General features: G+C 45.4%; 3 protein-coding genes across 3 annotated transcripts; 1 reads left to right on the top strand and 2 right to left on the bottom strand.

Annotated features, from left to right (window-relative positions):
* Positions 1-1,757: 1,757 nt before the first annotated feature.
* Positions 1,758-2,741, top strand: LOC120959227 (cytosolic Fe-S cluster assembly factor NUBP2 homolog). Its single transcript, XM_040382481.2, has 2 exons — positions 1,758-1,970; positions 2,051-2,741. Exons 1-2 carry the CDS (start codon positions 1,860-1,862, stop codon positions 2,717-2,719), a joined length of 780 nt encoding a protein of 259 aa, XP_040238415.2. The 5' UTR covers positions 1,758-1,859; the 3' UTR covers positions 2,720-2,741.
* LOC120959223 (probable ATP-dependent RNA helicase DHX35) lies at positions 2,729-24,282 on the bottom strand. The gene is made up of 4 exons (XM_040382475.2): positions 22,834-24,282; positions 18,391-18,608; positions 5,771-6,554; positions 2,729-3,815 (listed from the first exon to the last, which is right to left on the bottom strand). The coding sequence occupies exons 1-4, from the start codon at positions 22,868-22,870 to the stop codon at positions 2,788-2,790; spliced, it is 2,067 nt and encodes a 688-aa protein (XP_040238409.2). The 5' UTR covers positions 22,871-24,282; the 3' UTR covers positions 2,729-2,787.
* On the bottom strand, positions 7,748-18,505 carry LOC120959226 (ceramide phosphoethanolamine synthase). Its single transcript, XM_040382480.2, has 2 exons — positions 18,391-18,505; positions 7,748-11,184 (listed from the first exon to the last, which is right to left on the bottom strand). Exon 2 carries the CDS (start codon positions 10,598-10,600, stop codon positions 9,428-9,430), a length of 1,173 nt encoding a protein of 390 aa, XP_040238414.2. The 5' UTR covers positions 10,601-11,184; positions 18,391-18,505; the 3' UTR covers positions 7,748-9,427.
* Positions 24,283-24,578: the final 296 nt, after the last annotated feature.

Here is a 24,578-nt window from a genome sequence, read left to right as displayed (position 1 = left end):
GAAACTTCCCAAGCGCCACAGATTAAGCTTAAACGACTGGAAAATTGAATATCCATAGAAAAAAAATGAAAGCTCCACAGCTTCGTTGGTTTGATCAATAGATGGCGTATTACAACTCATCATTATATTGCTATCCTTTTCTTGCAATGTGTTTCGACAAGTTTCATTTTATCATGACCTATATAGCCTTCTAACTTTCTGACCAAAAATCTATATGAATGGTCGTGTGGTCAGATACGTGGGTATCATCACCAACGACCATTACTCAAATCTCACTTGCTTCAGTGCTGGTGGTTTCCATTGGAGTTTAGTATTTAAACAATCGTATCGCCGTTCTAGTTCTAGCGATGCATAACTTCAATGCGAAACCATACTACAGTACAGAGGAAATGAGAAAGCTCTCCTCCAGGCAAGAAAGCTCAACTGGTTTTGTATCCCACAAAAAGATGGCGCCACCAGCTTTTTTGCTATTTTTAGAATGCATGAGTCGTTTGCCGTCTGCTAAACGAAGTCTTTCTATATTCCGTTTAGGTAGAGTGCTTGAGTTGTTTAGAAGCCGTTTAGTGGTCGTTTAGTGAATTTGTGGCACTTGGGTTTAGGCCGAAAATACACGGACCGGAATTTCGCGGCCGCGGAATTCCGCCTGCTGTCAAACCCATATACAAAGTGTCAACAGCAACTTTCCTGAACTGTCATATCCATACATTTTTCAGCAAGTGGAACTCCACGACCGCGAAATTCCGGTCCGTGTATTTTTGGCCTTAGAAAGAATTCGTTTAGCAGACGGTGAACGACTCATTCGTTCTAAAAATAGCAAAAAAGCTGGTGGTGCCATCTGTTTGTGGGATACCTAACCAGTGGAGCTTCCTCGCTTGGAGGAGATCTTTCTCATTTCTTCTGTACTGATGGTTTCGCATTAAAGCATGCATCGCTAGAACTAGAACAGCGATACGATTGTTTAAATATTAAACTCCAATGGAAACCACCAGCACTGAAGCAAGTGCGGTTTTAATAATGTTCAATGGTATCTGACCAAGCGACTATTCATATCATATATAGCTTTCATTTTTTCTATGGATACAGTGAACCCTCTCTTATTTGAGAGGCGATGGGACTGTCGAATAAGAGGGGTTTTCAAATTACAGAGGTTGAAAGTGAATGAAAGGTTCATACAAACAAGAAAGAGACAGAACATTTAGTATGCAGCCTTAACTGTTGCTATAGGAAACTGCGAACAGAATCGCCAATTTGAGCATACATCATTCAATAACCATGGCAACACCATACACAAATAAGAGGGACACAGATTTCAGAGGTTTTCCAAATTAGAGGAACAAAAATGTACTGGAAATCAAGGGACTGTGCAAAATGTTCAAATAAGCGAGGTTTTTCAAATTGGAGAGGTGTCAAATAAGAGAGGGTTCACTGTATTTGATTTTTCAGTCGTTTAAGCTTAATCTGTGGCGTTTGGGGTGGTTAGCTCTCTGGAGTGCACCCACGACTCCGATCTGACTCCGACTATGGTTAGACCGATTCTGACGATTCCGGACGGCTCCAGATAAAGCTGGCTGGACCTACCTCCTGGAGTCGATTTCGAAATTTTCAAAGTCGGATCGGAGGCGAATCCGACTATTTGCCAACTTTATCCATCACTAATGTAGATCGTAGTAGAGAGCACCCTAGCTGCTCCTCAAATAACAGCAGTTTTGAACGCTTTGAGTCGTCACGTTCGCTCGTTGCTGTCAAATCAGCTGCTGTCAGCTGTTTCTGGTTTGTTTTGTTTTGAATTTCATCGCACGCACCGCTCTCCCACAGGAACTTAGTCATTCCACTGTGAAATTGATACAATCTTTGCCAAAATGTTAGACAAAGTGAAACACATTATCCTTGTGCTTTCTGGTAAGGGTGGGGTAGGAAAATCTACCGTCAGCACACAGCTCGCCCTAACGCTGGCCGAAGCCGATCACAAGGTAAAGTGCACACAATCCATCTTTTCTTATCAGCTCGCTGAGGCCAATCTTAACACACGCATGTTCCCCCTCCATTGTAGGTTGGCCTGCTCGACATCGACCTCTGCGGCCCTTCCGTACCGTACCTGCTCGGGCTGGAGGATCGCGATGTGCACCAGTGCGACGAGGGTTGGGTGCCGGTGTACACTAGCGCGGAAAAGCGGCTGGCCGTGATGTCGATCGGCTTTCTGCTGAAAAATCGTTCCGATGCCGTCATCTGGCGCGGGCCGAAAAAGACCGCCATGATTAAGCAGTTCCTCGAGGACGTGAACTGGGACGAGCTGGACTATCTGATCATCGACACACCGCCCGGCACGTCCGACGAGCACATCACCGTGATGGAGTGTCTGAAGATGGTCCGCACGGAGGGTGCGATTATCGTGACGACACCGCAGGAAATGGCCCTGGAGGATGTGCGGAAGGAGGTGACGTTCTGCAAGAAGACAGGCATTCCGATACTGGGGATCTTGGAGAACATGAGCGGGTTCGTGTGCCCGAACTGTTCGGAATGTACGAACATTTTCTCGTCCGGCGGTGGACATTCGCTGGCGGAGCTGGCCAAGGTGCCCCATCTCGGCACGCTGCCGATCGATCCGCGCGTCGGTGAGCTGGCCGGAACGGGCAAAGCGTGCGTGAAGGAACTGCCCGACTGTACGACGAGCGAAGTGTTGAGGGAACTGGTTCGAACGCTTACGACGGTTGGCCAATAAAACTAAGTGTTGTTAAAGTGTATTTGTATATATTTAAAAAAAGATTTTCTCGTTTCTCGTTCACACTTCTATAGCAGATGGTCACGCACCGTCACCTTGTGGTAGTAGTGGGGCGCTATCTCCGGTAGCCACTGTTGCTGAATCACGGTCAAATCCTTCATGAACAGCTTGGTCGTATGAATCAGCTCACAGAACACCACCCACTGGGGCTGCTGCTCGGTGTACAGGGCGGACAGTGGGTGTATGCTCAGCTCCGTGTTGCCCCGCACCGTCCGATACACCCCCGAATGGTGCAGATAGGCCGCGTACGGGAAAAACCCAGCCACAATGCAGCGACAAATCGTTTCCACATTGCCACCGGCGGAAAGGAGCGGAATATTTAACTCCCTTTCCAGCATGCCCGCGAGTTGCGTTTTAATTTCATGCGCACGCTTTAGATTGCGGTAAATGAGGAAGTTGCGGCCACAGAACTCCTTCGTTCGGCCCGACTCCACGAACGCACAGTACACGTTAAGCAGCGTGATGAGATCACCTTCCGCTACCTCAAAGTTGCGCTTTGCGATCCGCCCACGGATCGCCGCCTGACCGCCGGCCGGTTTGGAAAACACGGACTGTACCTGCAGCATCGCAATGATGATGAGAATCTCCTCCGAGCAGCCCATTTCGCCCGCTTTGTACAGCATCTTTGCCATCATCGGTGGGATGGACATTTCGGCAAGAAAATATCCAACGGGGGACGTTAGCTGGCCCTCCGCATCGAGCGCTTCCAGTGCGTAAAGGGTTTCGAGACAGGCGAGCAGGTTTTTGGCCGGCGGTGGCGATGGAAAGGTAAAGCGCAGGATGTTATCGATACCGAGCGCTTTCAGGAAGAGCACCGTGCTGCAAAGGTCCGACCGGCGCATTTCGGGCGGTGTGTGTTCGGGCAGCTTTTCCCACGCTTCTTCCGTGTAGAGTCGGTAGACTTTGCCGCTACGAATACGCCCGGCACGGCCAGCACGCTGTTCGGCGGCCGCTTTGCTTACTGGTACTACCACCAAACTGTCCGTCGTGCTGTCCGCCGAGTACCATTTGAGCTTCACAAAGCCGCAATCGATAACTGGAAAAGAGGAGAGAGCAAGAATATATAGTTATAGTTACGTTGGCATGGTTAAAGGGTTAGGGTTTTTAATGACAACGCAATTCCCAGTTGGCTCTTACATACAAGGAATGCTTGGATGAAATTCAAAACATGGTTCTGAATCATCACCCGAAGTGAAACTGTTGGTGAACCCATACCGGTTCTGGGACTGATCCTGAACCTATAACGGATTTGAAACATACTGGTCCTGGAACTGGTACTGAACCTATACTCATGCTGAAATATATCCTGCATCCATGCTCTGCTACCTATCCAGAATCGGTGTTAGTACCGGAACTGATCATTAACCGGTTCTGTAACAGATACTCAACGAAAACCAATCGTGATATGGATCCTGAATCCATACCAACTGGAACCAACTGCAACTGATTCCTAGCCCGTATCGGCCTAAGAATTGATAACGAATCCATTCCGGTTCTGGAACTAATTATGAACCCACATAGATTCTTAAACCGATCATGAGCCCATGCCGGTCCTGGAACTGATACTGAACCTATGTCGGTTCTGGAACTGATACTGAATCCATATTGGTTTAGGAATGGACACTGAGCCCATACCGGTCCTGGAAACGATCACAAACCTATACTGCTCCATGAACCGATCATCAACCCTTACCGGTCCTGGAACTGATATTGTATCCATACCGGTCCGGGAACCGGTCCCGAACTCATGCCGGATCTGGAACTGCTCCTAAAACCAATACCGGTCCTGGAGCTGATACTGAACCCATACCAGTCCTTGGTCCGATCCCGAACCCATACAGCTCTTATACCTGTTCCAGAACCCATTGAGGACCTGGACCTGATCTCGAACCCATACCGGTCATGGAACTGATACAGTACCCATACCGATCCTGGAACTGATACAGTACTAATACCGGTCCCGAAACCGATTACGAACCCATATAGGTCCTGGAACTCATCACGAACCCAAACCGATCCGGAAACCGATCCCGAATCCATGCCGATTCTGGAACTGCTTCTGAACCCATATCTGTCCGGGAACTGCTCCCGAACCCATAGGGTCCTGGACCTGATCTCGAACCTATACCGGTCCTGGAACTGATACAGTACCCATACTGGTCCTCGAGCCGATTACGAACCCATAAAGGTCCTGGAACTCATCACGAACCCATACCGATCCTAAAACTGATACTGAATCCATACCGGTCAAGGAACCGATTCCGCATCCATGTAGGTCCTGGAACCTATCTTGAACCCATACAAGTCCTGAAATTGATAACAAATCCATGCCGATTCTAAAACTGATACTGGACCCATACTGGTTCTGGATATGATACTGAATCCATACAGATCCTGAAATTGTACACGATACTGAACTGATACTGAAACCATACCCCGTTCCTGGAACCAACCCCGAATCCATGTAAGTCTTATAACCGATCTCGAACCCAGACAGGTTGAAACTGATCCTGAATCTATATAGGTCCTGGAACCGACTTCGAACCTATACAGGTTCTGGAATTGATACCGATCCTTAAACTGATACTGAACCCCTACCGGATCTGGAACTGATACTGAATCCATACAGGTCCAGGAACTGATCTTAAACGATCCTGGAACTAATGCTTAATCCATACTAGTCCTAGAAATTATTCTGATACCTAAACCTATACCTAAACCAATTTTGGAAATTATCCTCAACCAACTCAGTCCCTGGAACTGATACCATACTCAAACCATTCCTGGAACTGATCATGAACCCATACCTTTCCTGAAACTACTCCCTTTTTCATTCCGGTCCCAAAACTGTACCTGTATCATCCAAGCAAAGGATCACTACCCTGACCCAGTACAGAAACCTATACAATATCCTACTCCTCTCTAGCACCTTTTTCTGCTACCATCGAACGACAACGAGTTTGTTTAAAACTTAGTCCTAACAATTCTTACCATACACAATGCCGGGAATCGTGACGGACGTTTCGGCAATGTTTGTCGCCAGCACCACCTTCCGGACGCCCTTCGGCGCGGTAAAGAACACCTTCAGCTGATCCGCATTCGAGAGCGTCCCGTACATCGGCAGTATCTGCATGTCCTCCTTGCCGCTCGCCTCCACATGCTCGCGTAACAAATCGACCGCCCGCAGCACCTCCTCCTGCCCAGTAAGAAACGCCAGCACATCACCCTTCCCTTCCGCCCGATGGATCTTCATCACCGTGTTGACCGTCTCCTTCACATAGTCCGGGCACGGATCGCGTAGGTAATAAATTTCCTGCGCATACATCCGACCCTCCACCGTCAGAATGACGGCCGTGTCTTTAGCTGCACCCTTGGACTTTAGGTTGAAAAAATCGCGAAACAACTCCGCATCAACCGTGGCGGATGAGATGATGATGCGTAGGTTTGGTCGTTTGCGGGCAATCTTCTTCAGCAACCCCAGAGCTGTATCGGTGAGTGTGTTGCGCTCGTGCGCCTCGTCCACCATGATGACGGCGTACTGGGTGAGCAGTGGATCGGCCAGCATCTCCCGCAGCAGGATGCCCTCGGTCATGTACTTGATCTTGGTCTGGGCCGGGTCACACTTGGAGATGAAGCGGATCGAGACGCCCACCGTTTCGCCGCACAGTTCGCCCCGCTCGGTTGCGACCCGGTCGGCGAGCGTGATCGCCGAGATGCGGCGCGGCTCCGTAATGCCGATCAGGCCCTTGGTGTGCCATCCGAACTCGTACAGGTACTGGAAAGAGAGAATATGATCCAAATATGAAAGGGTGGTCCTAAGGAATATTTTGATTCGTTGATTTTTAGTTATTGAAAGATCATTCGATCGCAGAATGAAGAGTTCTTATAGATTCTATTCCAAATTGTCTTTGTTGGTCATATTTGTAATAATAACGATTGAATCAAACGGAGTCTTAAGAAGATATCAAAGATTCATGAATCTGTAAAGATTGATGATCCTCTTAAGAGTCAAACGTCTCTGAAGAGTCGCGAATCTCTAGAGGTTCATCTGTCGTTGAAGATAGGAGATTCGTGAACTTTTAGAGAATCATAAATCATGGAACATAAATATGAATCTATTATAATTCATATGAATAATAGATTTTTTTATGATTTTTATGGTTATTTATATAAATTATTATATGAACCATTGAAATTGAGTTTCACGTTTATACTAGAGATGGGTAACACTGATTGAGATTAATGAATTTTAATCAATATTCTGAATGATACTTTGTATTTTAATGCCTGATGTGATCCATAAAATACAAATAAATCTTTTAAAAATCAAAAATTCCACGATTCATATGAACTATCGACGATTTACGATTCTTTAATGATTAATGAATCTCCAGAAGACAAGTGAACCTCTAGAGATTCATGACTCTAATGACTTTTGACTCTTCAGAGGATCATCAATCTTTACAGATTCATGTATCTTTGGAGATTCCATGCAGGATTTAAATAACTCATTACTGTAAGTTCTTATGTATGAATCTTTATAAAAGATCAATGGATCAAAGCGATAGTTATATAAAAAATCTTTTGTATGTTGTGTGGGTTTTTTTTTATATTCCCGAAAATGTTTCAGCTCATATTACGATTTATTGACTGTTACCCAAAATATGTTGAATAATTTAATTCGAAAATTTTGAAACGATACCAAAAATTCAAAGACAAGTGGGAAAAGATCTGTACATAAAATAAGAACGAATTAAAAAAACAAACACAAAAAGGTTAATGAATCGTGAGACGAATTTAAAAAGGATTCAGTAAGCATCCAAAAATGTTTGGACAGCTAAAAGTAAACATGTCAGTCATGTAGTAGAGACATTGTTCGGTTCGGTTCGGAGAAGAGACGATGCGCTGTGTAGATCATGGAGTTAATTTCCCAATCATTAAAATAAAGGCAATAATAATACAACAGCATTATTACAAACAGCTGGACATTTTTAATAGTTTTATTTAATCTGTTATTTTTTGTGTGTGATTTGTTTTTTTTCGATTTTTGATAATCGCACCTCATAGAGTTTGCAAATTCTGCGACAACAGTCACAACGCAAAGATATCTTTTTCTCTCTGTTTTCCCTCTTTATATATATATTCTTCCTCATTATAAATAATCCACAATCTCTCTATCGCTTCATTTTGTCCCATTTTCTTTCTCTCGCTCTCCCGGATCTTAATATTTATTTCTCTCTAATATATTTTGTTTTATAACATCCGTTAAATGTTGTTTTTTTCTTCTTGTTTTCTCCTGGCAAGAATGACACATCTCTCACTCCGTTTTTGTTTTGTTTTGTTAAAGTCACGGTTAAATGTTAAGAACAAGCCGTGTTTGCCCCGTCGTCGATTTGTTATGCTGTCCAGGGAAATGGACGAACGACGAACGAGGACGAAAGGACACAACAAATCCTCCCCGGATGGAGGGAAAATGAGAGGGACAGCATAAAAGGAGGGCGAACTTATTTATGCCGCTTGTTGATTAGTAGAGAACACGTTAATGAACGCACCTCCGTTTGCCTGTGTATTTGCTAGTAGTGTGATTAGTGAGTGTGGCGCTGAACTGCATTATTTAGCTGCTAACAAATTACACAACAAGGCGACCAAAAGGGTAAGCGCGCTAGCGCGATGACCCAGCTGACAGAATTCATCAGTGGATTTTCTTACAAACACACACGCACACACACACATGTTCGTAAAAGTAGCGGTACTTGAGAGAAAATAACCTCTTGCCTAGAAATATATAACTATTCCACACCGGTGTGTTAAAAAATCAGTACAAATATTAGCCATTAATCACTGTACACAATTGGTTTGTTGTTGTTTTTTTTTTCAATTGATAAAGAACTCTCTAGCGCCCTCTGGATGCGTTCTGAGTGGCTTGGTGCTTGCTACTACAACACTGTACACTGACGTACTAGAAAACGGATTACTAAAATACAGCATAAACACGCACACGCGCGCGTGTAGAAAGTAGCATCATGTATAGTATATATATGTAGATAGAAAGGATCGTACTAATAGTAATGAAGGCTGGTTTTGATTTTTTTTACGACAAATTGCTCTGCAGACGCGCTTTATCTCTCACGATAAATATAAGACGCGTCCGGTTCGCGCTTGTATCACACTATACAACACATACATAATATGTAGATATACAATGATCTCATCTAAAACAAAAAACAAAAACACACACACATACATAACGGACGTCCTAACCGTCCGAATGCAATTGCAATACTCTTACTAGGTTCGAGCGCGCAACATAATCCATTCACACCTGCTTTAAACGCTTCTTCTTAAGGCTTAATAAGGAAGGGAGGGCTGCTTATTGTTTTAGCATTTGTTGATAATAATTTCGTGGTTTTCGTAATGTTTCAGTGACGGAAAAGGGTGGAGGGGGTTTGCGGTGAAAATGTCTAACACTTACACACCGCACGCCTGTATAATATAATCCTAAACACACACATACACGTGGGCACACACGTGTATGGGGAACACATACACAAAATACAATAAATGATGAAACTGAAATAAAAAAAAGATAATAAAACAACAATCGTTGACAAGCCGCCGCGGCGCTTTTTTGCGCAATGTTTAGCGCAATCACAACGAGGTATTGTTGACCGTGAGCGACTTGTAGATGAACGTCTGCACGCCGAGCAGATGCATCTCGGCGAAGCTGATGATCACGAGCAGCGCCACGTACCCGGCGTACTGGATCATGCGCAGGTACTCCCACAGCTTATCACAGAACACGCTCAGCAGCAGAAAGTGGAGCAGCGCGTGCACGTTAAAGATGCGCCACAGCCAGGCGATCACGAAGAACCCGGTCGACCGGAACACCGACTCCTGGTGCAGGTACTGGGCCGGCGTCACATTCTCCCGCTCGAGCATATCCTGGTAGATCGCGATGTACCGGTTCCAGCCGGTCGAGCTGAGCACCAGCATGCCGGTGTAGCACAGCACCTTCCGGGCGACCTTCTTCGTCGTTACCTTGACCTTGTAAATGACGCCCGACTCGGACCCGGACTTTGACTCCGACACCGGTATGATCGACTGCAGCTGGGTGTATCCCCGTCGGGGTGGATTGTTTTTCAAAAACACAAACACCCCAATCATCAGCGCAATGCACCCGAGCCCGTCGCAGATCCCGTCGATGTAGTAGCCCGCCGAACCAATGTCCGATCGTTCGCCGCGGATGTGTTTCTTCGCCCGCGCCACATGCCCGTCCAGATCGTCCAGAAAGGTGCGGAACTGGAACAGCACCACCCCGATCCGCCGGTAGCCGAGCGAATCGGACGCAATCATCCGGCCGGCCGCGATCGCGACGAACACGTGGAAAAAGGAGATCATGTTCGGGGTGACCAGATCGCCCTGGGAAAAGCCGGCCACATTGTCGACGATCGTCGCGATCGGTGCGAACAGGTAGTGGTTCGTGTGGTCCAGCATCATCGCTTTGACGGTGACGTCACAGAGCGGGTTCAGGTCACAGTTGACCCAGGCCACGTCTTCGTACCGCACGATGTGTCGGTTCAGTTGCAGCGGCATCGAGGAGGACGCGGCAAGCAGGGGTGAGGTGACCGTGCTCGGGTGGCTACCGGCGGAGGCGGGCTTCAGCAGTGTGCTGTTGGCGGCCAGCAGGAACGGATCGGTGTCCCGGATCGGATAGTCCTGGATGCGAATGTACAGGTTCACGTCCATCCAGGCGAAGAACGCGATGAGCAGAAACAGCAGCGACAGCAGTATCTTGCTGACCTGCGAACTCGGACCCACCATGGTTGTTTTTACTCGTGTTGTGTACCGTTCTGCTATAAATAGGATTACTTTTTGGTCCTTCAAACAATACGTTAAAATAAAAAAAAAACCTTTCCTAGATGTATTTCACTATGTTTAACCTTATCGTTCCCTATTTATCTCTCTCTCTCTCTTTAGTTAACCTACAACTATATTCCCACTTCCCTATGGAGGTGATAACAAAAACTTAACTTAACAACTATTGGGTACACTTCCCAGACTTCAACGATTGTGTGTGTGACAATCGACCACAAAAGACTAACTGACCAGCGCGACTCTGACACGGTCCCCCTGTGGTCCCTGACTAACAGGTGGACAATGACTAAAACACCACTACTACCACGACCAACACAACGACAACGACACCAACTACTACTAAGAACCGTTCGTTTTGCTCCCGTCCGTTTGTTCGTTCGGTCACTGCGTGCTAGCGTCCTTTCCTTCGCGATCCGGGCACACCCACGATGTGCCTCACAACAAACGGGAGGGGTGGCGGAGGGAAGGGACGTGGAGGTTCGTTCGTTGCGCCTGTTCTGTTCGCAGCAGTTCTACAGCACAGCGACGAACTGAAACGAAACGGAAAGAGAAACAAAAAGAAAGGGTTGAAACAAAACCGAGTAGCAGTAGTAGTAGTGGTAGTGCTGTCGCATTTGCTGATGACGGATGCAAAAATATTGCTGAGTGTGTCCACTAGTGTGTGCATGTGCATTGGATGTGCGCTGAATGCGGAACAGAGCAAACAGAAACAGGAAATGTTGCAAGGGACCAATGCGTGTCCTAAAGGTTAGTTTGTGCCTAAGTACGGAAAACCCCATCGCGAATTGGAAACTCATAAAGATCTAGGAATCAATTTAAGTACAGTGTATCAGCACGTCAATATCAACAAATTGAACAACTTGTTTACCCGTCCTGTGTCGGTTTTCATATTTTATGGCGACAATCTTTTTTCTTCTTCATTCCGAAGCGCCATTTGTGCGCTTTGTGCAAGGATTGCATACCTTCACCACCCCTGGTGATAGAGGGTGATAGAATCTGTAAAGTGGTACCTTCACAAAAGCAAAAAGAAGTGGGCTGCACCAATCTATAATTCATCGTTCAATACCCCATTCACGGAGACGGACTCCCCAACCACAGGAAGACGTGGATAGGGGGGAGCGACCCCACCGCGTCCATTTGAAACTGAAAGTCACGAAACGATGGAAGAGTGCAGCAATTTGCATAAGTGAGACATTGCTCGGGACACACGACACGACCGATGGAGACCGTATGGAGTATGAGAGTATGGCGTCATTCGCGCCGCGAGTTGATCCTTTCGTGGGAAAAATACTAGTTGATACTAGTGATGGGAAAAACGTAGTTTTTTGTCGGAATCGATTCCGGAATCGGCTCCAGAATCGGAACCGGAATCGGTTCTGAAATCAGAACAGGAATTGGCCCCAGAATCGGAAATGGATTCGGCTTTGGAATAGGAATCAGCTCCTGAATCGGATTCGGTTTCGGAATCGGAAAAGGCGTTTGGGTCCAATGATGCGTATTGACAGCTGAGTCCAAATTTATTTGTAAACGATCCATTCTCATCGAGATTCCCGACTGATTTCGCTTCTGAAACTTCCTATTTCAATTCAAGAATTGATTCTCATTCCGGAACTAATTCCTTTTCTGGAGTCAATTCTGATTCCGTTACCGCACCAATTGCGATTCCAATATCGATTCCTATTGCGGACCCGATTCTGATTCCGGAGTCGATTCCGATTCCGCTCCGGAGTCCACTCCGGAATCGGCTCCAGATTCAACTAAGGAATAGCCTTCGGAATCGGCTCAGGAATTGATTCCGAACACGGAATCGGAAACGAGTAGGTCCGATTCCGAGCACCCACCACTACTCCATACACTACCCCGCGAGTCCTTGACATCGTGTGTGTGTGTGTGTATTTGGTTGGGGTTTCGTATCGCCCTGAACGTTGTTGTGTGACGGTTGGAAAGGACCAGCGTGCACGTTTTGGGGAATTCCGAGGCCGAGGGACAGAAAACGGTGACACAATTGTAAGAGTAGTGTGGCCCGGGGCGCGGTCGGGAAATGTCACATTATCAAGGTAATATCACTAAAGCGCCAATCCTTTTCATAGGTCCGAACCGAGAGCGTTGGTGGTCGTGTTAGAAAATCGAACGGTTCCGGGAGGGGAGGGGGGGGGGGGGTGAATGGGTTAAATAGGGAATAGGGATTTACCCACAGCGGGAAAGCCAAGGAAACCCGGATGTAGGACGAAACATAAAATAGAACTGGTGAGTGGGTGAGTTGGGTGCTTTTCATGTTGCGCGCGTTTTTATGTCCCCTTTCTTCTATTCGTTCGTTCGCTTGCCGTGTCCATCCATTCATCGTTGTCCTCGTTGTGGGTGGAGATTGAGGAATGAGTGATTTGAATAATGCACAAAAGGTGGGGAGGAACTTATGGATGGCGAGCGAACGGATTTGCTCGGTGTCCCGAGAGGGCATGGGTACTGAGGGGTCGATTTTCGAGCCGCAAAAGCTAAAATGGAATACAAATCGCTTAACGGAGCAGAAAAACGGTGGGAGCTTTTGTAGCGTAGGGAATGGGAGGGGATTAACATGCAAGCGAAGGATGTTGCCAATCTCGATTAAAAGGAGTTTTAATGCCGTTACACTTAAAAAACGCCGTAAAAATGACCTAATATTTAAAAATTAGCTACCTATTTTAGAAATTCAGCTTTTATGAACGCTTTTCACTATCAAAATTTCCCGCAATATCACAGAAATAAAACGACCACAATAAGCAAACAGCAGCAGCAGCGACCACTTTCACTGATTTTGTCCGCAAACCAGTCCTTTTCGTTGCAGACACGAAAAACTTTCGTGCGCAAACAAGCGTATCGGTGGTCAGTGAGTACTAGATTGGCAAAAGCGACGACTATCATGCTTCGACCACGCCACAACGAGGCCCAAAACACTTTGTGCGTTCAAACACCGAGGAAAGACGCAGAAGAAGACGGTGTAGAAAACGCAATGCGCTATCACTACTGAGGAGAAGGTATCTTCTCTAAACCCGTTTTTTGTGGGCACAACAAAAAGGCCTCGACGTGTTAAACCAAATCAACATGAGCTCAGTTTTCCTACGACATCATGTGTCCGCGGTCTTTGTTTTCTGCACTATTCTTCGCATGCATATGAAATTGGAGCAAAACCAAAGAAACAAGCACACGCAAGGCTCACAAGGGCGGAGGGTTCAATATGTTTGGGGCCATTCCATAGTTCCGAGCGTGTGTGTCTGTGAAAATATTCCGGTTGGGTACGATGACACCGTCCGTATTTCAAAGGAAAGCCCGAAAATATCCTTCCGATTTCGATTTCATAAATATTGCACACGAAAATTCCGACCTCCGGAATGGCTTGGTTGTGAGTGTTTTGGCTTGGCGTGGCTTCGAATGTATCGTGTCGGTTAATACACGGGTACGGGACGGACGATCTGGGGGCGTCATAAACTGTTGATAGTCCCGCCATAAATAGTTTAGATCGTTTCGATACGATACGACCAAGAGTGTGAGAGGGACAAGCCAAAAACGCACCATCTCTCCTGAACCTGGGTGACATTCGCTTCCTAACGTGTCACAATTACGTTAGGAGCCGGCACAACATCATTTGGTGGTACCACACAAACAGGAGCGATCAAACACAGTGGGCTTGACTGACTGTCTGATGATGGGGGTTGAGCTAAAAATAGTGTACAGGACACATCAGGCGTTCGCCTCATTAGTATAGCCCATTTTTACGATGTTAGATGCATACCTATCGTTAGGATAGATAGGATGAATGATTTAGTGTATCGTGCCACGTGTGCGCCTTTTGCTCGCGAGGCCATGCGAACCATCGGGTCGATTTTGTTTGTTTTGTCGTTACTGTGACATGCTGAGTGTGCGTCCGAGATATTTTGGGCGACTAAGGGGAGACGTTTGCTTGACAAAAGGATTATCCTTAGAGTAGAAGGGTTGATCAAATCTATAGATTCCACATTCCGCGTGCGCTTCTTTTATGATCTTACTGCCAAAAAATGCACTTTACTGTATTAATCCATAGCAATAGTTAATGGATTTTCTTGTCCACGGGGCACGACAAAACCTTTGACGTCTTGTTATTGCTTTCACACTTGTCCACAGCTAGTACATCATCTCAGATATTTTTTAAACACTAGTGAATTTGGCCCGGTTACAGGGTTTTGCACTATATTTTCAGAAGTATTAAAAAACTTGGGATTTTTGAAAATATAAATGCAAATTCCTTGTGACTTTTAACTCCACATTAAGAAAAACATCATTAAGAAATCATACCGACTCATGAAGAACTCATTCAGAACTCATATGAATCTAAAGGGACGAGAGATTCGAATCTCGTTAGACTCATGAATCTTTCAAGATTCAGGTATCCATTAAGATTCACGAATCTTCCAAGTGATTCATAAATCTTTAGGGATGTATGATTTTAAAAATATTCAGCCACTTTCCCAAACTCGATCGAATTTGAGAACTATCGTAGCGATTGTCAAATTGCCATAAATTGGTGGTTTCCTTGGATCAGTGGTACAGTGTGTAACTTGCATGACTTAACAACATCCCCGTCGTGGGTTCAAGCCTTGCATGAACCGTCTCTCTGTAGCAAAACAAACTATCCGGCAGGATTGTACATTCCAAGAAGTCTCAAGAGCCTGTATAGGCTGGTATGACCACTGACGAGATCTTTGGAGATTCATGAACATTTCGAAATTCGTGAATCTTTTGATATTCATGAATCTGTTGAGGTTGGTTGGTTGGTTTATTTGTTCATAGAGTCTTTGAGCCTCACGACTGCATGCGTCTCTCATATCTTTGAGTTTCATGATTTTTTTTAGGAATCATGAATATTTCTAACCGAGATTCACATTCATTGAATTCATTAAAAGATTCATTCAGATTCATAAATCTGAATCAGATTAACCCAACAGTACACCAAGCCGGCTGTGGAATTGATCCCAATCCCATACCGGGGCTGGATTTAATCTTGGCCCTATACCAGCCGTCGACAAATTTTACGACCGAAAGAGCCAAATTCTACAAAAATGTCATATACCCTGTAACTAGTATATGTTACAGATCCTGTAACATATACCTACCGGTACTGGAACTGATCCCAAACCCCGACTACTCCTTGAACTGATTAATCGGTCTGAGATGAGATTCTCTGAGATTCCATATCGGTCCTAGAAAAGATCCTGACTCCATTCCGGGCCCTGATACTGTTGCCTATTTAATTCGTCTCCAAAAATAATACCTGAATCTGTCCCAGTGGTTTTGACTCGAACGACTTAACAACATGCCCGTCCTGGGTGCAAGCCTCGTTTGGATCGTCGCTCTAAGCAATGATTGACTAATCGGGTAGTTAATTAGTCTCGACAGCCGGCATCCGACCGGTTTTCGGGATGCAACAACTTTTTTGTAGAAATATTAACGTGACATTTTTATATCTTGGGACCTAAAGTGACGACCACCTCAAGTAGGACACGTATCTTCTGATTTTCAAGCTTCCAGGACAGTTCCTTGGAGCACTTATTCGAAATCGTTCCGGTTGCTATTGTATGGATGTAAGGCTGGAAATAGACGATCCGAGATTGTCGCGGTACTGCGAAAATCGTGTATGACTTGAGCTGTCAATTCTGTTATAAAATCTGACAGATAGGCGAGATAAAACGCAGTTCGTGTATGGAACCATCCGAGGTCTGGTGACGATTGAATGTGCCAAGAAGAAATATTTTTTATCAATTTGCGAATCAAATTATTTATTTCACATAGTCTATGCAAAATAAAATACAAAACTCGTTTCTCTACATGTTTTTTTTCAAACAAATTCACCAGAAAAAGTAAAAACAATCGTTTCGCGCTACCGCGAAAATCTCAGGAATACGGAAGATGTGTATCTCTACGAAACAGCAGGCGCCATCGGAGGCGCGGCAGATTTGACAGCCCAACTACAAGTTCTACAACTGTTATAAACAAGGCGCGAATTTCGCGGTACCGCGGCGATCTCGGTTCGTCTATTTCCAGCCTAAGCTAAACTAAACGCATCCAAGCAACCGCTGGAAATTAACGCAGATCAGCGATTCCAACATTGTACTTCCAAAAAATAATAAAATCCATAAAACACATATTCCAAGAGCTCTTCGCTAGTGGTGGGAACTCAGAATCGGACCAACTCGATTCCGATTCTGTGTTCGGAATCAATTCCGGAGCCGATTCTGATACTGGAATCGATTCCGATTCTAAAGTTGTTTCGGGAGTCGACTTCGGAGCCGATTCCAGAGCCGATTCCGAAGTTGACTCTGGACCAATTAAAGAAATGGAATTAGGTCCGGAATTAGTCCGGAAAATAGTCCAGGAATCTCCAAGAGAGGGGATAGTTTACAGGTAAACTTTGATTCTTTTGCGGCTATCAATACGTAGTATCATTGGACCCAAAACGCCTATCTACCGAAGCCTAACCCAAATCTGATTTCGGATCCAATTCAGATTCCGGGGCCGATTCCAATTCGGTAGCCGATTCCGGAGCCAATTCCGAAGCCGATTTCGGAAATCGATTCCGGACCTACTATCCGGAATCGATCCCATAAAAAATTTAAGCTAGTCGGAATCGATTCCGACCAAAACTTCATTTTTTTCCATCACTAATACCAACATTGTAATTCCTAAAATTAATAAAATCCATTAAACAGATTCCAAGAGCTCTTCATGCCCTTTGTTTTCGGGTAGAGGATAAATAACATTAAGAGTACTAACTCCTATACACGAAATTAGGAAAAAAAAATATATAGACACATCTGCTATAATCGATTCAAATAGCATGATATCAAGACGAAGCACATGATATCAAGACAGGTTCGTAATAATGCACGGCTTAAAAAACACATAATAAACAATTATATGACTACACCATCTCGTTGTTAACTACCCAATTTATCCCGTAACGAACAAATACGCCAAACGCACGCAAACGCAATCAACAAAGCCCGTCCGGCCTGCACACGTGAGAGATTTTGCGCGCGCGCACTGCGCGTGTGTGCCATAATTTCAACCAAAGAGATTCGATCATTTCTAAATCCAAATCCCTAGCTAAACGTATGCGTAAACCGACGCTCAAATCGAAGCAACGAGCACGAGATATCACTGACTTCCACGCAGGAAAGCAGAAGCTTGCTTTGTGATTGTTTCATGTGTTGTGATTGTGATTGTCGCGCGCAACCAAGCGAATTATCAACGCCAACTGGATCGGTTTCCAACGTGAGTTTGCACAAATCATCGTGGCCGTTAAACATTCTGACCCCAGGGTTAGGTTCTCATCGCTGAAGCACGTCTCTACTGCCGGAACAACGCCGCAAACCGTAAGAAAGATCTATTTCCACTTCGAGTGTGTGACCGGTTCATTACACGATCGCATGGCATCCACAGTGAGAGAAAGAGAGAAATAACTGAGCGATGATAAGAACGACGAGAAACCGGCGCTCGTTTAAAGAACAGAAAGCGCGCGCTATATTGCACATGATAATGCTAATCTTCTGCCGGTGATTCATTTCGCTATCAACGGGATGGGACCGCACCGGAAACATCGTTCGATTTCCCTCACCGTTCAAGGGACACTTGAAGCCGATTGGTTTTGTTTCTATTTCTTTTTTCACCATTGGCGTTCGATGGTTGCTGCAAAACACGCCAGCTCCACCACACCTGCTCTCACTTACCTGCGGTACTTGTGTGCTTTTGCCGGATCCGGTTTCACCGACCAGCACGAGCGTTTGGTAATGCTCGAGACAGTACAGAATCTGGTCACGGTACTGGCGTATCGGGAGCCGTTCGCGCTGCGCCGCAAGATTCAGCGACTGGTGGGCGTTGAAGACGAACGACGTTACGTGATCATCCGCTGGTGCCGCGTCCCGTTCCGAGGCAAACGATTCGTCATCTATCCGGCAGGAAAGTATGGAAGAGAGAGAGAGAGAGAGAGAGAGAGAGAGGAGAAAAAACAATTAGAATAATCGTGTGTTAAATCACCGCCATGTAAACATGTGTAAACATTACATCAACCAAAAGTGTTGCAAAGTGGCAGCAAAGCAAACCGAACAGAACGCGAATGGAGCAGCGGAAGCGGATTGCAATCTGTGTCCCCTGTGGTGGTGGTGTGTATCGTGCGGGCACAAATTCGTTCTCCAAAAGCGTCCGAGCGTCCCGATCGGAACGTGCAAATGCGCGAAACTAATTCAATTACCACTTCGCGCGCGCGGGTCCAGTTCGCGTAGTGGGGAGGCTTTGGTCGGGCGCACTTCTGCCGCACCAATACCACACGCCGATGGTGGAGAATGTGACCTGCCGCCGCAAAAATCGCGATCCGTGACTGGACGGGCCCAACACACACACACACACACTTGCTTGTGCTCGTCTCTACTTCGTTACACTGATAACAATGATAAAGGTGGTGGTGGTGATGGTGTTGGATGGTGGCTGAGATTGGCCAATACACTCGTATCGTGTGTTTGACGCGCGGGGGGTTTTTGACAGTGCCACGTACTGTACTTGCACCGGTCTGGGCACGCCGATGTGCTGCCGCACCTTGCGTCCGTCGTAATCATCTTCCAAAGGGGTTGTCGTCGTTGTCCTTACCGTTCGTGTTTAAACTTTGATAAGTCAAAGCCAATGAAAAGCACCTGTTGGCGGGTGCCCTCTTCTTCTCTCTCTCTCTCTCGTGGAGGGAGATTAATCGATTGTTAGGATGACGCGTGGAATTTAGCCTTCGTACGCTTTTGCGCTTATCAGCGAGGCGTTGGAGGTGTTTCACTCGCGCGTTCATTTGTGCACACTCATCAACCCCACGCCATACACGTTCGAGACGAGAGTGAGAGATAACCGTGGATGACAGAACGGGTTACACAATGTTCCCTTCTAATGGTCCACAATGGAAAAGCTAGGTTGCTCAAATCGATCAACTATTACTGTCTACGTCGCGGTGGACTCATTAACATTCCGCACCATTAACGCACGATCGCACGTTTCTGTTCCGGAATTGGTGGGTTCCTGCAGTTGTTTGGCACGTCTTGCACGTGAGTCGTTCATCGTGCTATGGCGCCGCATCTTAGTATTTCACGGGCAGGTGGTGGAAACAGAAGTCAGCGACCTTTGAGCGGCCCTTTTCCGCTGCGGGGAACTTCATGAATTTAAAAAAAAAGTTGGAGAAAAGTTAACTAAATGTTATTTATTCAAGATTCGTTGAATCATTCCAAGGACTGATTCAATTTCACAAATCTGAATCTTATTTTAGCGTCCAAAATTTCACCTATCTGGGGTCAAAGGTCAGCACCGAAAATGGCCAGTCATTCTATAGCACAACGACATGCATGATCATGCCGGAGCAAGTACATACATCCTAATAATACTAAATACTTTGTCTCAGTGCTTAAATTATATTCCAGAAAACGTTCTCTTTCCCTGCCATCGATGTAGAGCTGGTTGAGGTTGTGCTCGGAAAACTTAAACCCTCTTATTCTCCAGGTCCGGTCGGTATTCCAGCCAGTGTTCCAAACGTTCCCCACCTTGTGGAAATACAATTGGCTTTTTCCCATACATAAAAAAGATAATCAGGACAATGTAATCAATTATCGCGGCATCGCCCTACTTTGTGCATGTGCAAAGGCATTCGAATCGGAATTGCATCCGTCAATATTTAATGCCTACTGGCCTGCCCCTCCTTATCCTTCTTTTCGTAAATGATGTCTGTTCAAGCCTTTTTTCTTAACTCCTTTTGCCGCTTTTTAAATGTGTCTCCAGAATAATGCTCTGTAGTAATCATTTTCTCGTGCTCGTAGTAGATAGATTAGTGTAGGGTTTCATGAATCTTTCGATGAGATTCATTCATATGAATCTTCAGTGATGAGTGATTCGAATCTCGAATAGATTCTTCAAAGATACGTGAATCAGTAAAGATGCATAAATCTTCAAAGATTAATGAATCTCTAAGGTTTCATGAATCATCAAGGATTCATGAATCACCAAGGATCGAAAGATCTGTGAATCTTCAAATATTCATGAGTCTTTAAGATTCATAAATCGATTGAAATCCAGGGATTCATGGATTTATCCAAATATTGAATTTGTGCGATTCCGCCTACTAACATGTCTGTCGTGGGTTCAAGCCTCGCATGAACCGTCTCCCCATAGCAAAACAAACTATCCGGCTGCGTGGTACTTGCCAAGAAGTCTCGAATGCCTGTATAGGCTAGCATGATCACGTAGGTTGTTACTCCAACAAGAATAATAAGAAGCTCAAGCTCAGCCAGCCAAATTATCGGCCTAATATTTCGCACATCAGGTGACTTCAATGATCCTCGCTGCTTTAAAACTCTGTATGTTGCTCTGGTTGTGACCTCTTTGATTAGAATATGCCAACATAATTTGAGGTCCTACCAGTATTAGACGCATTACTCGGCTAAAGTACAGAGACTCTTCATTAGAACCGCTATTCGGCGCATAATACCTATTTCTCCTTTGCCCCCGTTAGCAGTCCGTTGCAGTCAACTTTTCGGAATTAACTCTTTAGAAAAGAGACGGCATTTTGCTCAGGCTTGCTTCACTGCTGGTTTGATCCTTAGCACTATCGATATTCCTGACGTTCGTTCTATCATTCATGTCATCGTTCCTTCTAAATATCTCCGTCCTCGTCCGCTGTTAGCCATCCTCACTCGTCGAAGCTTGTACTGCAATAATGGCGTTCAAATTAGTACCACTAACTAAATAAATAAATTGTTGACTAGGATCCATGATGGGCTTACTGTTAAGTCTGTCGTGTTCACGACTGTATCACGGGACCATCGCTGGACCGCTGCGTGCTACTGAATAAGTCTGTATAGGCCGGCATGTCCACTTAAGACGTTTACGCCAAATGGCAGAAGAAGAACCTTAACCTTTAAGTTGGCAACCGGATACCCGGGTATTTTTTTCAACTTTAAACTGCCATAACTTTTGATTCATTGCTTTTATTGACCTGAAATTTGCCGTAGCCTCCCAACTTTTAATTTATGATTTTTTGGTGCATAAGTTGTAATTTTAAACATCCTGTAAGTATTTTATTTTGATTTTTTTTTAACTTTACCACGTAAGTTGGCAACCAGCATACCCGGGTATTCCATACATTTTGTATGGAGAATGACGTTTCTCTTCTTCCTCTTTTCGTATTGTGCTTATTTTCGAGTCAAATTCAAGCGATTCCAAATTTCAATATGACCGTTATTTTTATATTAAAATGAAAAAAACTTAATGAATAAATGAAATAGAAGAGAATATATGGTCGGCATTACTTGCTTACAGCATTAAAATATAGAAAGCATTGTTTACCTATGAAAATCGTTAATTTTTTGCATCAAAACGTGTGGAATACCCGGGTATGCCGGTTGCCAACTTACGTGTGTAAATCTGGTTGCCAACTCTACGGTTAACCCAATTCAAGACCAATACCATGAACCAGGATTAGGATCTTGAATATGGGGCTATGATAGGAGTGGAACTGATAAAAAGATCCAGAATAGAGGCAAATAATGGAAAAGATACCAGAACCGGGACTAGAAGCGGAGAGGCACGAGACTGCATCAGAATGACTTAAACTAAGCATTAACATGAGACTGAATACAAGAATTTAGCCTATAAGCTAAGGACAATTATCAGAAAATTGACTAAAACCAAGACTAGCATCGCATGGGAACTAAAAAAAACCTAAAATTTAAACAGCATTTCTAATCATTTTCCCATGAAAAACGTTTCCACACATCTGCTGCAAAGCACAAACAATCTGGCCAATGCAGCGAATAGTCTTTAGCTTCGACTACGAACGATCCAACAAAGGTTATTGTAATCAAAGCGGGCCAAGATCGTTCGATCGTCGGCGCCAACCCTTCGGCGTCGCACGTCGAAGCCAGCTCGGTGAAAATCGGTTACCCCCATCAGTTGGCGGCGTTGCGGTGATGGTGGTGGAAAATCGCTTCTCCCTTAAGCATGCAAACTCAATTAGCTTTTCCCGCGTGTACGTGTGAATGAGATGCCAAGAGTGTGCGTGTGTGTGAGTGTGTGCTTGCTGTATGTGGAGAAGGTGGTTCGCTAATTATTACCATATGGTGCAAATAACCAAAACGGCTGAAGATGCTTACCCGGTTTAAGAAACTTTGGAAATCGGCTCGCACTCATAATCTGCCAAAGGGAGTTGCTCACGGTTTGCTCTCTATCACGGTGTGCGCGTATTTGCTGGGTCCGGGAAGATCCGGGAACTGTTGTTTTCGTTGGCTGGTTGCTATAGCAGCCTAGAAGCTTCCTCGATTGGTGGGCGAAGCGTTAACGCTGCTTTTCATTACAGTCGTTGATGATTGGAGTGTTGGCCCCTTGGAACATGGACGCACTTTTAACCTCGCAGAGGGGGATGGATGGTAACTTAACGAATGTTTATTTTCGCGTCGAATCACCAGCACTGTTCGATGATGTCACGCGCCAGCAATGTTTCGCGGTTCGCATAAAATACGGCACGAATTGCACTTGGTTAAACATATACACACAGCGACATACGCGCACAGTACGGGACGAAGAATGGTTCAGTTGCTCTCAAGGTGAAACGGAGACCGGCCAAGACATTCGTTCCGTTCTTTTTGTAGGTCAACGGGATTTTCTTCACGGCGTTCGATTCGCTTCTTCCCTTCTCTAACGAGCTGCGTAGGGAGGAACGCGGTTCTTTACGAGCGGCGGTGCTGGTATAAAGCAGCTCCAGCGAAGCAGACGAGCAATGGAAGTTCGCTTGTGTGTTGCAGTTGAGTGCGTTTGCGAAAATTCACGCATCGACTGTGTTACGCCGTTGTTCCTTCGGCGCATCAGCCTCACAGCGACTTCAAAACACACCTGATGGCGTCGGGGTGGCGTGTAAAGGCATGTTTGTGTGTACACTTTTCAACGGGAAAGGGAAACAACAACAGCAGCAGCACCACTACCACCAGTGGTTGAGGTTAAACAATTGCACTTTTCACTTCTTACTCGGAATTGCAGGGTGTGCGTTTACCGTATCCGGCCAGAAGCAACAAATAGATTATGGCGATAACGAGATACGCGCGGGACGCGGCGGCACGAGATTGCAATTTTATTCCACTTTCCGAAATATCTGCACGGAATATTTGCAAAGCCGTGCAACGCGCACGAACTAACTACAAACGCGAACTGAAGGCAGGAGAAAAAAAAGGAAACCCCTACTTCACGCCGGATGACAGTCCCGTACAACATGGCGAGGGATTTTGACGTTCAAAATAGCTGCATCCTGCTCATTTTCTCTAGCCGTCCCCCTCTCTGCCTCCTCCATATGCCTTTCGTTATGCTGGTGACAATGCCATCTCTCTCGCGCACATGGGAGCTTGAAAAAACATAAATAAACCGTGTAACTGATGTGAATTAGAAGTGCTCTATTTGGTTGAGTATTTTGCATAAAAATCAATCTAAAATGTATGCATATGTTATTAGACCAATAGCTAAAGAGTTTGGAATTGGTGTGCAACGCAGAGGATCGTAGTTCAAATCGGCCGCACGCTCGCAGCAGTTCGAGTCAGGCAAAACGTCAAAGCAAACTGGCGTCAAGTAAGTTTTTTTTTTACGAAATGCTTGAATTGCTCAAAAACCCTCGCAAAGACTTGCAAAAATGATCGCCGAGCGAGGGAAAATCGCACCGATTTGGAGCATTGGCGAGCTCACGAAAACCGGTCTTTAGAAAGGCCTTTTCTTAAAGGCCTTGTTGACAGTTGTCAGATTTGTTTACAATCGCGAAGCAGAACACAACAACGCATTTTCCCTCCTCGTTTTCGGCAGCTCGCCGCGTCCGTGCAGCTGCGTTGTGTTTCGTAAGCGGCTTACCGGGTCTGCTAAA

The sequence above is a fragment of the Anopheles coluzzii genome, chromosome 3, assembly GCF_943734685.1.
Source record: "Anopheles coluzzii chromosome 3, AcolN3, whole genome shotgun sequence".
NCBI classification, from domain to species: Eukaryota; Metazoa; Arthropoda; class Insecta; order Diptera; family Culicidae; genus Anopheles; species Anopheles coluzzii.
The sequence above is the reverse complement of the archived record's forward strand: the minus strand, read 5'-3'. Positions and strand labels throughout refer to the sequence as shown.